Source organism: Pseudophryne corroboree, chromosome 2, assembly GCF_028390025.1.
Source record: "Pseudophryne corroboree isolate aPseCor3 chromosome 2, aPseCor3.hap2, whole genome shotgun sequence".
In the NCBI taxonomy this organism is placed as follows: Eukaryota; Metazoa; Chordata; class Amphibia; order Anura; family Myobatrachidae; genus Pseudophryne; species Pseudophryne corroboree.
In genome coordinates this window covers 207,646,988-207,662,583 of record NC_086445.1, presented here as the reverse complement: position 1 = coordinate 207,662,583, position 15,596 = coordinate 207,646,988, and the positions used below count along the sequence as shown (strand labels likewise).

Genomic DNA, 15,596 nt, shown 5'->3' with positions numbered 1-15,596 from the left:
GTGGGACACCGCCCTTAGTGCGCATAGGTGCAGCTGGTCTCATCTGGGGGCTGGGCTGCCTGGTGCTCACATTATTGGTTGGAAGGGCCTTTTTAGGGGAGCCAGGATAGTACAGTCCCGCCGGTGATAGCTTCCTGTGAGCCAGTCTGCTTGTTTCTGGAAGTTCCAGTTCCATCCTGCTGTTCCTGGTGTTCCTGTTACCTGCTTCTAGTTGGAGGGATCATATCCAGCTTGTCTCCTGGTCTGCTTCCAGTGGAGTATATCCAGTTCCAGTACACCTCGGCGCTCCGTTAGTTTCTTCGTTCACCTCTCATGGCGCCGTGAGTTAGCGGCTTGGCCACATTTTGCAGCAGTGGTCACATCTTTCATTGTACTTTAATTGTGTAGTTTTCTGCAGTAGTTCCTCGCAGCCTTTGTTGTTTACTTTTGCGATGGAGTCGCATGTTGTGGCTAGGCCACATGTTATGTACACCAGTGCCTGCAGGAAAGTACTGGTGTCAGAACTGTTATGTACACCAGTGCCTGCAGGAAAGTACTGGTGTCAGAACTGTTATGCACAACAAATGGACTCACAGACAGACTGGGGAATGTGACATAACGTACACAGAAGGTGATAGGGTAACAAAATACACACAAAGTGAACAGAGAAGCCCAGAGGCTAAGGAACTGGGTATCTCCCTTGTATTAGAAATGCTCAGATGGGAAAAGCAAGATGTTGTGTTTTAATACATAGAGAACCCGAAATGCTGTTGCTAAGGGCAACAGCAAAACCCTAAAGGGTTACCAACGGGTGTGGCAGTAAACTCCTTGGTCAGAGATGGAATGATAGACACAAGGAGAGTCTCCACAATCCTAATTCTCACTTGCAGTGCACAGGTTCAGTTTACTGCCACTAAACTGACCCCTGACACCTAGCACAGTGAGACAGGATTAGACAGGCAAGTCTTAGAATACAGCCGCAAACTTGCTAAGTTCACAGAGTAGTAACAGAACCCCAGCAAGCTAAACGACTGACTCCAGTCTTACTGCTAGGTCTGGATTGGCAGAGTGTAATACCAAATCCCCAGGCCTATTTGCAGTAAGCAACAAACAAATACAAAGCTACACAGTACTGGCTAACTTTCAGGAACTGACTAACCAACAAAGATTCAGCAGCATCTGCTTAACCTGGAAAGAGGCCTTATAAAGCAGGTGCTGTCCACGCCCCACTCAGACCTCACAGACTGTGAGTACCAAAACCAGCACCGGATCCCCTGCCGTGCACAGAGCCTATAACCATTGCACAGCAAAAGACCCGAACCGGAGTATCAGCTGCGCTCAGGTTACTCCGCTAGTACTTGTCTCCCGGTTGCCATGACGACGTGGCAGCACAGGGCAGGAGACCCTAACACCACAATACTTTTTGTTGTTCTCCTCGAGTAGGGCCTAATTCATAGTTGATTGCAGCAGCAAATTTGTTAGCAGTTGTACAAAACCATGTGCACTGCAGGGGGGGGCAGATATAACATGTGCAGAGAGAGTTAGGTTTGGGTGGGGTGTGTTCAAACTGAAATCTAAATTGCAGTGTAAAAATAAAGCAGCCAGTAATTACCCTGCACAAAAACAAAATAACCCACCCAAATCTAAAACTCTCTGCAAATGTTATATCTGCCACACCTGCAGTGCACATGGTTTCGCCCAACTGCTAACAAATTTGCTGCTGCGATCAACTCTGAATTACCCCCATTATCTGTTATTGTTTTCTCTGTATTCTCTCCCGTTGTGATCACGTTAGTCTTAGTTAGATTTCCCCTTATTTACTCTCAGTCTCAGTTGGTGCCTTATTCCTTGTAAGACCTGGGGGCATCGGAGTCTTGGCGGACCTAATTTGCCCATTCAAACACGGCTGCTATAGGAGAAGACTAGCTCTGCAGGCGCCAACCGACTACTGGGAGGAATAATGGAATTAGTGGTTAGAGTAGGGTTAGCTGCTATTATCTATATCCAGCCGCAGTTCCACACATGAGTACTGGAACTCCCCAGTTGCCACCCACTCCCCTGAGTTCCATATACTCAAGTTCATAACATATGTACTGTTATCATCCAGTGCTGACAGCTCTGTATCAATTGCTGACTACCACTCTGTCCAATCGCTGCTTGACTTTGCTTCCTGTATGTTTGGGGGTTCACAGTAAGCTATGTTTACATATTCCTCACTGTATTTCTTGGCTGGAACACCTTTGTTGCTCCTCATAGAACTCCTGTTTCCGCATTGGTTGTCTACATTGACAGTCTCAGTTTCAGACACACTTTCTGCTGCCTGTACATCCAATGATATGTAATATGATTGATATAACTCTAAAGTGGAATATTATATGCCTAATGTATATATATATATAGTTATGTGTGTATTAATGAATCATTTATATATATTAAATAAAGGAATGTGGTGGCATTTGATATATACTTATAAATGTGTATATAGATGAATTAAGAAGTGATAAATATTTCTAATTATTTATTAAACATATATATAACAAAGTGATGGGAGTGTGGGTATTAAACAGTTGGATTGCAGTGGTGTAACATAGGGAAAACCGAGCCAAAGTGGGTTTAGAAACAGCTGTCAATGAGCATTCTGTCAGGCATTGACAGCCTTGACAGAAAGCTCTAGAATGTCACGAGCACCCCACGAGCGCTTCAGTGCCACTGACCAGGGGGGACAGCTCGTGGCTTAGGCGGGAAGAGGGGGCACGAGCCGTGAGTCTGGAGCAGTATAAATACAGCTCCTTACCGGCGGCTGTCAGACCTGCAGATCCCTCTGTCAGCGCCCGCACCCTGATGCTCACCGCCGCTAAGAGCCGTAAACTTGCTGTAAACATACAGCGGCGGTTGAGACTAGGGGGAGCGGTGCCAGACGGAGCTTGACTGACGGAGCGGAGGCGCTGAGAGCGGGCAGCAGAGGCAGAAGTGACCGCTAAGCCGGTGTACCTGCGCTCGGTGTCCGGATGTAGGTGGAGACGGAGAGAGTGTGGTGTTGCTGAGGCGCCGCTGTCATCAGAACGGCTGTGACATCCAGGTGGGCGGTCGAAAAGTGAAGGCAGCAGGGGAGAGCAGCGGAGACACGAGTGCCTGTGGTGGCAGCAGCGGAGGAGGAGTGAGTGCCGCAGCAGTAAAGACATCAGTAACACTCTCCTTAAGACTCCCCATCAGAGGCAGGAACCTAAGGCAAGTCTCCAATAAGCTGTATAGAGGCGGTGCTTGTCGCTGACAAGAACACTTCACCCCAGCGCTGCTGCAGGACAGAAGTAAGTGTATAACCAGCCATTTACACTACAATTAGTACCACAAGCAAGGAGAGGCTGTTGGACACTTAGCCCAGCATAGACTAGGATTAAGACAATCCAAAGTGGGCAGCAGTTAATGAGGATGCAGTAGCAGTGGCCATTCAGTATAAGAAAGATATCAGTATACTGTAGCCATAATTATAGTGATACATAATAACAGTGTCACTTAAGACATTATTATCAAAGGCAGGGTTCCAGAGTCGGTGCTCACACAACAGGTGTAAAACCCACCCCCACGGGAGAGGAGCCAGGGGTAGTGCTTTACAGCAGCACCGTTAAATGGGTAAATTGTCATTTCTACAATAATAAGTTCTACAAACCGTGGAGGATAGTTAGCTATGCTTAAGATGGAATAATAGACGGAGGACGATAACAAGCTAACAATACAGGGACTAATAATTCTAACCTGTCTTGTTAATATACTACAGCGGAGGGAGCATAAAAAGTATTCAGGATCACTGCTCAACTATATAGGAAGCCGTGTGGATATATTGAACTGTGATAGTATTGCACATTTAAAGTAACTTGCTTCAAATTGCACTTTGCATCGATTCAGCATATGCCGAGAGACAGTGGATTTATACGGCACAGACAGTAAATATTCAACAGCTACATAGGGAAAGCGTGAATTTGTTTGAGAGGTCGATTGTATTTGAGGTACAGACATTAACGTGCTATTATAACATAAGGGCAATTGATAAGAGGAGAGCCCATTAACAGCATGGAATTAACTCCATTTCTCGTGACACCTATTTAAATAATCTACTGTTAAATAATTTACTGGCTCGGTGGAACAATTAGAAAGTGTAAAAAGAAAGGAGACTATCTACTAAAGTAAAACACTCTGCAGAGCCAAAGGGCTTAAGTGAATAGAGATTTTGGATACATTCCACTTAATATCATTCGAACGGAACTTTGCTCAAAGACTGTAATTTTAGTCTAAACAAGTAGATCTAGAGGGGATTTATTCGTTTGTATCATAATAGACTACAGTTTCCTTAGAGAAACATTGTTACACAACTTTGGATACATCACCCTTGAGACATTTGTTACAGAACAGTGCAGCTGCAAGTTACCTTTTATTGAGGAAAAGACTTACAAATTTACCCCAGAGAAAGAGAGATATTTTATTATATCAGAAAAGGGGATATATGCAGTATTATACAAGACAGGAAGTGCACAAAGCAACTACAGGACTATATATATAGTTTATCAAAGGGAGAAGGAAATATGAATGTTAAAACTAAAGTATGATATAAGATGTTATGTATAAATACTGTTGGTTACTAGTTTTTTGGTCTCTAAAGTGCACTTTCACACTAAGAGTACCCGGGTCACTCTAACACCTAAGGGTGTCACTAAAAAAGGTAATTTTTTGTATTGCATGCGAACAATTCATGTATAGGTATTTGGGGGAGATGTAGTATTAATATGATGTTCCTTTATTAACCAGCAAAAGTTATTAATGCATAATAGCAATATGTCGTTATAAGATATTAAACTTAATATTATACTTACCATTTGTGTTTGTGAGTTGGAGTCCGATCCATGAATCCTGGAAGAGAGAACAGGTAAAATATTAGTGGTGTGGGGTTGAATAGGGGAGTGTACTTAAACACAGGGATTGAGGGAGGCTTACCCAGGCAAGCCTTAATAAACAATTGGTCTAGGTGGAGGCACAATTAGTTATTAGGTAATTTATATTCCTTGGAAGTAAGGGAGGGTTACATTTGGAGGCACTTAGCCGAGAGGAATATATTCAGGATAAAACAATGGAAAAGTTTACTGGGGAAGATATTAGTGCTTGGTGTCAAAGGAGAAAAAAAGATCCCAAGAAATGTTTAAGTGTGGGAGGGAATTTTTCGGAATTCTCTGATGAAGAGATAGTGGAAAGGTTAGCCAGGTTATATGGAATAATTAGGCCAAGGGTTGTAGATAAATGGATGGGAGGATTGGGAAGAGTAATAGCAGTACTGATAGAAACAGAAAATGAGTTGGAGACTGATGTAATACCATTGATAGTGGCAGCAAATGAAGAGACGGGTAGGAGGTGGAATGTGATGTGGCCTAACATATGTGGGGATGAAGAAGAAGCTACTAGTGCACATATATCAGTGCCTTCTCTAGACAACCCTAATAGAGGTGAGAGGAATATTGGTGGTGAAGGGGGTGACGCTCAGGATACTGGTGCAAATGCCACAGGTGGACAGTTTGAGATCATAATGGATAGAGTGGTCACTCAGTTAGAAAGGTGGCATTATGAAGGGAGTTATAGGCGGTTACGGATTTTTTCTGGGATTTTACCTGTACCAACAGGAGAGGAGACATATGAGGCCTGGAAAGAAGCGGCGGTACAGCAAGTAGAAGAATGGCAGTGCCCAGATAAAATCAAGAGACAGAGGGTAGTAGAAAGTTTGAGAGGGCCGGCTATGGGAATAATACAAGCTGCTAGACGTAGTAATCCTAATGCTACTTTAGATACATTCTTTGAGGCGTTAGATTATGCATATGGCACCCTTGAAGACGTGGGAGATCTCACCTCTAGGTTACACCACACGTTTCAGGAACCCACGGAAAAGCTGAGTGCATTCTTGATCAGGTTAGACAAGCTCCTATATAAGATAGTGGATAAAGGAGGTATAGTAAGGGATGATGTGGACAGAAGTCGGATGAAACAGTTACTGCGGGGTGCTTTGACCACCGACCCAGTAGCTCAGAAATTAAGATGTTCAGGAGTTAAAGAACCCTTTCCTACCTTTAATGAACTATTAAAAGAAGTCAAACAAGAAGAGGTATTAATAGAAATGAGAGAGAAAACGGTAAAGAAGGTCAAGGTAATACAACCGGTAGTGGAAAGTAATGCATTTGAAGAGAAGATATTAAAGTTGATGGACGAACAAAGTAAGAAAATTGACAAATTCATTGCAACACAGGCTGTGAATACTTCTCCACAAATATCCGACAGTAGCCCCGTAAGAGGATTAGGTAGAGGGAGTAACAACTTTAATAGAGGATGTTTTAGATGTGGGAGACCTGGACATCGGGCTTTTGAATGCAACTTAAATAGAAATTGGAATCGAAATACTGACAATGCTTCAGGTGGTAACCAGAATACGGAAAGTTTGGGGTCGGGAAACGGACGGGGGCGGTCTGTGGGCCCCTCACAGGCCCCCTAGAAGTTAGTCACTGTGCTATGGGGAATTCCTGGAGGAGTGGAAGTCTACCAGAAGGATTGCTGGGACCTGCTCCCCTTTTGAATGCAAATATAAATGGACGCCACTGCAAGATCTTGGTGGATAGTGGATCCCAAGTTTCTATCATCTTTGAAAATTGGTACCATGAGAACATTCCTGATGTAACCATCCAGCCCTTAAGCGGACTAGTGATATGGGGTCTGAGTGTTGAAAAGTACCCTTATTTAGGGTATGTCCAAGTTACTCTTGAAATCAACAACAGGGTAAGAGAAGAGGAAGGGATGCAGATATCACTTATTGCATTGATATGTCCAGAAGTTCCTGAAGGGAGGGATGAGCCACCTGTAATTATAGGGACTAACACCCGGATATACCCTTTACTGGCTGAATGGTACGAAGGAGACAAGGAACTGTCTTCTGCACGGACTGGTTGCATTAAATCCGCTGAGAGTATAATTGTTTTAGAAAATAAATTTGATATATGTTTCCGAGGGAGTGACATTTCTTTGGAGGAAAAATCTGCTTTAATTAAGGAGCTGGAATCTAAGAAACAGGTATTCTCTATGGGAGAATGGGATCTGGGGACAGCTAATGGGGTGGAACACAGTATTAGATTAATGGATGAGACTCCTTTCCGGGAACGTTCCCGCAGGATAGCTCCTGCAGACTTTGAAGACGTAAGGCAACATCTTAAAGGACTACTTGAGAATCAAGTTATAATCGAGTCTAGAAGTCCTTATGCTTCCCCCATAGTGATTGCGCGGAAAAAGAGTGGAAAAATAAGAATGTGTGTAGACTACCGCACATTGAACCACAGAACTGTTACAGACCAGTATACAGTACCAAGGATAGACGAAGCTTTGGACTGTCTCCAAGGGAGCGCTTGGTTTTCTGTGTTAGATTTAAGGAATGGGTATTACCAAATCCCCATGAAGCCGGAAGACCGTGAAAAAACTGCATTTATATGCCCGCTAGGTTTCTTTGAATTTCTAAACATGCCCCAAGGAGTAAAAGGAGCCCCAGCTACCTTTCAAAGAACAATGGAAAGGACTGTGGGGGATATGAACTATAGGGAAGTCATTGTATATCTAGACGATATAATTGTTTTTGGAGCCACCCTGGAGGAACACAATAAACGACTTCTTAAAGTTCTGGATAGATTGATGGAAGGGGGCTTGAAATTATCACTGGAAAAATGTCATCTTTGCCAATCCACGGTCAAATACTTAGGGCACATTGTAAGCAGAAGTGGGGTTTCCACTGATCCAGAAAAAGTGGAGGCCGTTAAGAATTGGCCTAGACCAGCAAAGTTAAAAGAACTAAGGTCTTTCCTAGGTTTTTGCGGGTACTACCGCAGGTTTGTCCCGAATTATTCCAGTATAGCTAGGCCCTTAACCGATTTGACCAGAGGATATCCAACGTCAAATAAGAAGAAGAGACGAGAACGATCGGGTGAAGGAGGTCCTTTGCATAAAGTAAATGATCCGTTTGGAGAAAGATGGAATACCGACTGTGAAATGGCCTTTAATTTGTTAAAACAAAAACTGACTAATGCCCCTGTATTAGCCTATGTAGATCCTGGGTTGTCCTATGTCCTTCATATTGATGCCTCTTTAGAAGGATTGGGGGGTGTTCTGTATCAAAAACATTCTGATGGATTGAAACCTGTTTCATTCATAAGTCGAGGCCTAACTAGTAGCGAAAAACGGTACCCCGCTCACAAATTAGAGTTCTTGGCTTTGAAATGGAGTGTAATAGATAAATTCCATGATTATCTATATGGAGTAACATTTGAGGTACAAACAGATAATAATCCTCTGACCTATGTCCAAACAACGGCAAAACTGGACGCCACGGGTCATCGGTGGTTGGCTGCCCTGGCGCTATATGATTTCACACTGAAATACAGACCAGGTGTGAGCAATATTGACGCCGACTCCCTTTCCAGAATTCCAAACCAGCAGATGGAACATACAGAAGAAGAGTGGATAGAGATACCAGCGGGAGAAATTAAAGGAATGTGTCATAAAATGAGTTTGAAAGTATCAGCTGGAAGTGAACAAGTTAGCGCTTTGGGAATGAAGTCAACAGCACTGCCCCCATCATATTGCTGGATTAGTCATGTAGAGCTTGAAGATTTGCCTAAACTCAAACGCTATCAAATTCGGCAAGAGCAACAACAGGACCCCAGCATACGACACCTAATTCCCAGCAGAAGAAAGTCAGTGATTGCCCCTGAATCTTTATTAGAAGTCAAATTGTTGAAAAAACAAAAATGTAATTTGATTATGAAAGCAGGAATATTATACCGCAGTACTAGACAAGTGAATGGGCGGAAAAGATTTCAGCTAGTATTGCCCAAGAAACACCGTACTTTAGTAATGCATGCCTTGCATGACAAGCACGGTCATCTAGGATTAGAAAAAACATTAAATCTTATAGCTGATAGATTTTACTGGCCGGGTATGGGAAAGGAAATCAAAGCATACTGCCAAAACTGTGGAAACTGTGTATTACGGAAAACGTTACCATCCAGAGTAGCTCCTTTGGTGACATTTAAAAGCAAAGGACCTATGGATTTGGTCTGTATGGACTACCTCTCCCTTGAAGTAAAAGAAGGAAAGAAGTGTAATATATTAATTGTAACAGACCACTTCACTCGTTATGCCCAGGCATATGTGACGCCAAATCAAAAGGCCACCACTGTAGCAAATACCTTATGGGATAAGTTTTTTATCCATTATGGTTTGCCGAACAGATTACATACTGATCAAGGGAGAGACTTTGAAAGTCGATTAATAAAGGAAATGTGTTTGAGCTGTGGAATTTCCAAATCTAGGACTACTCCATATCACCCTCAGGGTGATCCGCAACCAGAAAGGTTCAACAGAACCTTGTTAGACATGTTAGGGACTCTGAATCCCTTAAACAAGCAGCATTGGAAGAGACATATCGACCGTCTAATACACGCGTACAATTGTACCAGAAACGAGGCCACTGGGTTCTCACCTTATTATTTAATGTTTGGGAGGGAGGCTAAGCTCCCAATAGATGTATGTATGGGAACTAATGCAGGCAATGACCCTTGTGTTTCACATTTAAAGTATGTAGAAAGACTGAGAAGAGAATTGGGGGATGCCTATGCTTTGGCTGAGCGAGCTGCCAGTAGATTGGGAGAGAGGAACAAGGTTCGCTATGATAGAAATGTGCGGGATCAGGTTCTGTTTCCTGGGGACCGAGTGTTGTTAAGACGGCTAGGAATTCCAAGGAAATTTAAAATTTCCAATCGATGGAGAGAGGACCCCTATATAGTAATAGAAAAGTTTAAAGACCTACCTGTGTATAGAATTCAGCTTGAAAATGGACAAGGTGCAGTTTTAACTCATCATAGGCAAAATCTACTTCCCATAGGTAGAGCAGTACGCCTAAAAGATCTTGAAAGTAAAGATGAAGTAGTACCATTTGAGAGGGAGACATCTAATAAGCTAACTGACTCATTAAGATCTAACCATAATGATAGTTATGAGGGAGAAGATGAAGGTCAGGGCTGTTACTATAAGGATCAATATGTTGAAAGTGGGAAAGTGATTGACACCGAAGACATCGGGGGGCCCCTTGAGTCTTTTACAGAGCTTGACCACACAATTACCTGTATAGATCCTGTAGAACATGATAGTGCTGTTCAAGGTGAAGGAAGTAGTAATTCATTGGAGAGATTTGATCACTATTCTCCATGTAGTGATATAAGCATAGAACAGGAAACTGTAAATAGGCCAAAAAGAACGTGTCAGCCCCCATCTATGCTTACTTATGATGAATTGGGAATACCTAGCATTGTACCCAGGATAATACATCCCAATATGATAGATGTATGGCCTTACTATGGATACTTACCAATGCAAGCACAGTGTTAATTAATTTAGAGATGGTGATCTATTTGTTTTAGCATGGTTTCTAATTATTTAAAATAGATCACCAGGGGGAGAGTGTAATATGATTGATATAACTCTAAAGTGGAATATTATATGCCTAATGTATATATATATATAGTTATGTGTGTATTAATGAATCATTTATATATATTAAATAAAGGAATGTGGTGGCATTTGATATATACTTATAAATGTGTATATAGATGAATTAAGAAGTGATAAATATTTCTAATTATTTATTAAACATATATATAACAAAGTGATGGGAGTGTGGGTATTAAACAGTTGGATTGCAGTGGTGTAACATAGGGAAAACCGAGCCAAAGTGGGTTTAGAAACAGCTGTCAATGAGCATTCTGTCAGGCATTGACAGCCTTGACAGAAAGCTCTAGAATGTCACGAGCACCCCACGAGCGCTTCAGTGCCACTGACCAGGGGGGACAGCTCGTGGCTTAGGCGGGAAGAGGGGGCACGAGCCGTGAGTCTGGAGCAGTATAAATACAGCTCCTTACCGGCGGCTGTCAGACCTGCAGATCCCTCTGTCAGCGCCCGCACCCTGATGCTCACCGCCGCTAAGAGCCGTAAACTTGCTGTAAACATACAGCGGCGGTTGAGACTAGGGGGAGCGGTGCCAGACGGAGCTTGACTGACGGAGCGGAGGCGCTGAGAGCGGGCAGCAGAGGCAGAAGTGACCGCTAAGCCGGTGTACCTGCGCTCGGTGTCCGGATGTAGGTGGAGACGGAGAGAGTGTGGTGTTGCTGAGGCGCCGCTGTCATCAGAACGGCTGTGACATCCAGGTGGGCGGTCGAAAAGTGAAGGCAGCAGGGGAGAGCAGCGGAGACACGAGTGCCTGTGGTGGCAGCAGCGGAGGAGGAGTGAGTGCCGCAGCAGTAAAGACATCAGTAACACTCTCCTTAAGACTCCCCATCAGAGGCAGGAACCTAAGGCAAGTCTCCAATAAGCTGTATAGAGGCGGTGCTTGTCGCTGACAAGAACACTTCACCCCAGCGCTGCTGCAGGACAGAAGTAAGTGTATAACCAGCCATTTACACTACAATTAGTACCACAAGCAAGGAGAGGCTGTTGGACACTTAGCCCAGCATAGACTAGGATTAAGACAATCCAAAGTGGGCAGCAGTTAATGAGGATGCAGTAGCAGTGGCCATTCAGTATAAGAAAGATATCAGTATACTGTAGCCATAATTATAGTGATACATAATAACAGTGTCACTTAAGACATTATTATCAAAGGCAGGGTTCCAGAGTCGGTGCTCACACAACAGGTGTAAAACCCACCCCCACGGGAGAGGAGCCAGGGGTAGTGCTTTACAGCAGCACCGTTAAATGGGTAAATTGTCATTTCTACAATAATAAGTTCTACAAACCGTGGAGGATAGTTAGCTATGCTTAAGATGGAATAATAGACGGAGGACGGTAACAAGCTAACAATACAGGGACTAATAATTCTAACCTGTCTTGTTAATATACTACAGCGGAGGGAGCATAAAAAGTATTCAGGATCACTGCTCAACTATATAGGAAGCCGTGTGGATATATTGAACTGTGATAGTATTGCACATTTAAAGTAACTTGCTTCAAATTGCACTTTGCATCGATTCAGCATATGCCGAGAGACAGTGGATTTATACGGCACAGACAGTAAATATTCAACAGCTACATAGGGAAAGCGTGAATTTGTTTGAGAGGTCGATTGTATTTGAGGTACAGACATTAACGTGCTATTATAACATAAGGGCAATTGATAAGAGGAGAGCCCATTAACAGCATGGAATTAACTCCATTTCTCGTGACACCTATTTAAATAATCTACTGTTAAATAATTTACTGGCTCGGTGGAACAATTAGAAAGTGTAAAAAGAAAGGAGACTATCTACTAAAGTAAAACACTCTGCAGAGCCAAAGGGCTTAAGTGAATAGAGATTTTGGATACATTCCACTTAATATCATTCGAACGGAACTTTGCTCAAAGACTGTAATTTTAGTCTAAACAAGTAGATCTAGAGGGGATTTATTCGTTTGTATCATAATAGACTACAGTTTCCTTAGAGAAACATTGTTACACAACTTTGGATACATCACCCTTGAGACATTTGTTACAGAACAGTGCAGCTGCAAGTTACCTTTTATTGAGGAAAAGACTTACAAATTTACCCCAGAGAAAGAGAGATATTTTATTATATCAGAAAAGGGGATATATGCAGTATTATACAAGACAGGAAGTGCACAAAGCAACTACAGGACTATATATATAGTTTATCAAAGGGAGAAGGAAATATGAATGTTAAAACTAAAGTATGATATAAGATGTTATGTATAAATACTGTTGGTTACTAGTTTTTTGGTCTCTAAAGTGCACTTTCACACTAAGAGTACCCGGGTCACTCTAACACCTAAGGGTGTCACTAAAAAAGGTAATTTTTTGTATTGCATGCGAACAATTCATGTATAGGTATTTGGGGGAGATGTAGTATTAATATGATGTTCCTTTATTAACCAGCAAAAGTTATTAATGCATAATAGCAATATGTCGTTATAAGATATTAAACTTAATATTATACTTACCATTTGTGTTTGTGAGTTGGAGTCCGATCCATGAATCCTGGAAGAGAGAACAGGTAAAATATTAGTGGTGTGGGGTTGAATAGGGGAGTGTACTTAAACACAGGGATTGAGGGAGGCTTACCCAGGCAAGCCTTAATAAACAATTGGTCTAGGTGGAGGCACAATTAGTTATTAGGTAATTTATATTCCTTGGAAGTAAGGGAGGGTTACATTTGGAGGCACTTAGCCGAGAGGAATATATTCAGGATAAAACAATGGAAAAGTTTACTGGGGAAGATATTAGTGCTTGGTGTCAAAGGAGAAAAAAAGATCCCAAGAAATGTTTAAGTGTGGGAGGGAATTTTTCGGAATTCTCTGATGAAGAGATAGTGGAAAGGTTAGCCAGGTTATATGGAATAATTAGGCCAAGGGTTGTAGATAAATGGATGGGAGGATTGGGAAGAGTAATAGCAGTACTGATAGAAACAGAAAATGAGTTGGAGACTGATGTAATACCATTGATAGTGGCAGCAAATGAAGAGACGGGTAGGAGGTGGAATGTGATGTGGCCTAACATATGTGGGGATGAAGAAGAAGCTACTAGTGCACATATATCAGTGCCTTCTCTAGACATCCCTAATAGAGGTGAGAGGAATATTGGTGGTGAAGGGGGTGACGCTCAGGATACTGGTGCAAATGCCACAGGTGGACAGTTTGAGATCATAATGGATAGAGTGGTCACTCAGTTAGAAAGGTGGCATTATGAAGGGAGTTATAGGCGGTTACGGATTTTTTCTGGGATTTTACCTGTACCAACAGGAGAGGAGACATATGAGGCCTGGAAAGAAGCGGCGGTACAGCAAGTAGAAGAATGGCAGTGCCCAGATAAAATCAAGAGACAGAGGGTAGTAGAAAGTTTGAGAGGGCCGGCTATGGGAATAATACAAGCTGCTAGACGTAGTAATCCTAATGCTACTTTAGATACATTCTTTGAGGCGTTAGATTATGCATATGGCACCCTTGAAGACGTGGGAGATCTCACCTCTAGGTTACACCACACGTTTCAGGAACCCACGGAAAAGCTGAGTGCATTCTTGATCAGGTTAGACAAGCTCCTATATAAGATAGTGGATAAAGGAGGTATAGTAAGGGATGATGTGGACAGAAGTCGGATGAAACAGTTACTGCGGGGTGCTTTGACCACCGACCCAGTAGCTCAGAAATTAAGATGTTCAGGAGTTAAAGAACCCTTTCCTACCTTTAATGAACTATTAAAAGAAGTCAAACAAGAAGAGGTATTAATAGAAATGAGAGAGAAAACGGTAAAGAAGGTCAAGGTAATACAACCGGTAGTGGAAAGTAATGCATTTGAAGAGAAGATATTAAAGTTGATGGACGAACAAAGTAAGAAAATTGACAAATTCATTGCAACACAGGCTGTGAATACTTCTCCACAAATATCCGACAGTAGCCCCGTAAGAGGATTAGGTAGAGGGAGTAACAACTTTAATAGAGGATGTTTTAGATGTGGGAGACCTGGACATCGGGCTTTTGAATGCAACTTAAATAGAAATTGGAATCGAAATACTGACAATGCTTCAGGTGGTAACCAGAATACGGAAAGTTTGGGGTCGGGAAACGGACGGGGGCGGTCTGTGGGCCCCTCACAGGCCCCCTAGAAGTTAGTCACTGTGCTATGGGGAATTCCTGGAGGAGTGGAAGTCTACCAGAAGGATTGCTGGGACCTGCTCCCCTTTTGAATGCAAATATAAATGGACGCCACTGCAAGATCTTGGTGGATAGTGGATCCCAAGTTTCTATCATCTTTGAAAATTGGTACCATGAGAACATTCCTGATGTAACCATCCAGCCCTTAAGCGGACTAGTGATATGGGGTCTGAGTGTTGAAAAGTACCCTTATTTAGGGTATGTCCAAGTTACTCTTGAAATCAACAACAGGGTAAGAGAAGAGGAAGGGATGCAGATATCACTTATTGCATTGATATGTCCAGAAGTTCCTGAAGGGAGGGATGAGCCACCTGTAATTATAGGGACTAACACCCGGATATACCCTTTACTGGCTGAATGGTACGAAGGAGACAAGGAACTGTCTTCTGCACGGACTGGTTGCATTAAATCCGCTGAGAGTATAATTGTTTTAGAAAATAAATTTGATATATGTTTCCGAGGGAGTGACATTTCTTTGGAGGAAAAATCTGCTTTAATTAAGGAGCTGGAATCTAAGAAACAGGTATTCTCTATGGGAGAATGGGATCTGGGGACAGCTAATGGGGTGGAACACAGTATTAGATTAATGGATGAGACTCCTTTCCGGGAACGTTCCCGCAGGATAGCTCCTGCAGACTTTGAAGACGTAAGGCAACATCTTAAAGGACTACTTGAGAATCAAGTTATAATCGAGTCTAGAAGTCCTTATGCTTCCCCCATAGTGATTGCGCGGAAAAAGAGTGGAAAAATAAGAATGTGTGTAGACTACCGCACATTGAACCACAGAACTGTTACAGACCAGTATACAGTACCAAGGATAGACGAAGCTTTGGACTGTCTCCAAGGGAGCGCTT

General features: G+C 42.6%; 2 protein-coding genes across 2 annotated transcripts; both read left to right on the top strand.

The window, feature by feature from the left end:
* The first annotated feature begins 5,098 nt into the window (after nucleotides 1-5,098).
* Nucleotides 5,099-6,502, top strand: LOC134991168 (paraneoplastic antigen Ma1 homolog). The gene has a single exon (XM_063950732.1). It carries the CDS (start codon nucleotides 5,099-5,101, stop codon nucleotides 6,500-6,502), a length of 1,404 nt encoding a protein of 467 aa, XP_063806802.1.
* Nucleotides 6,503-13,289: 6,787 nt separating this feature from the next.
* LOC134991152 (paraneoplastic antigen Ma1 homolog) lies at nucleotides 13,290-14,693 on the top strand. Its single transcript, XM_063950731.1, has one exon. The coding sequence runs from the start codon at nucleotides 13,290-13,292 to the stop codon at nucleotides 14,691-14,693; it is 1,404 nt and encodes a 467-aa protein (XP_063806801.1).
* The last annotated feature ends 903 nt before the right edge of the window (nucleotides 14,694-15,596 follow it).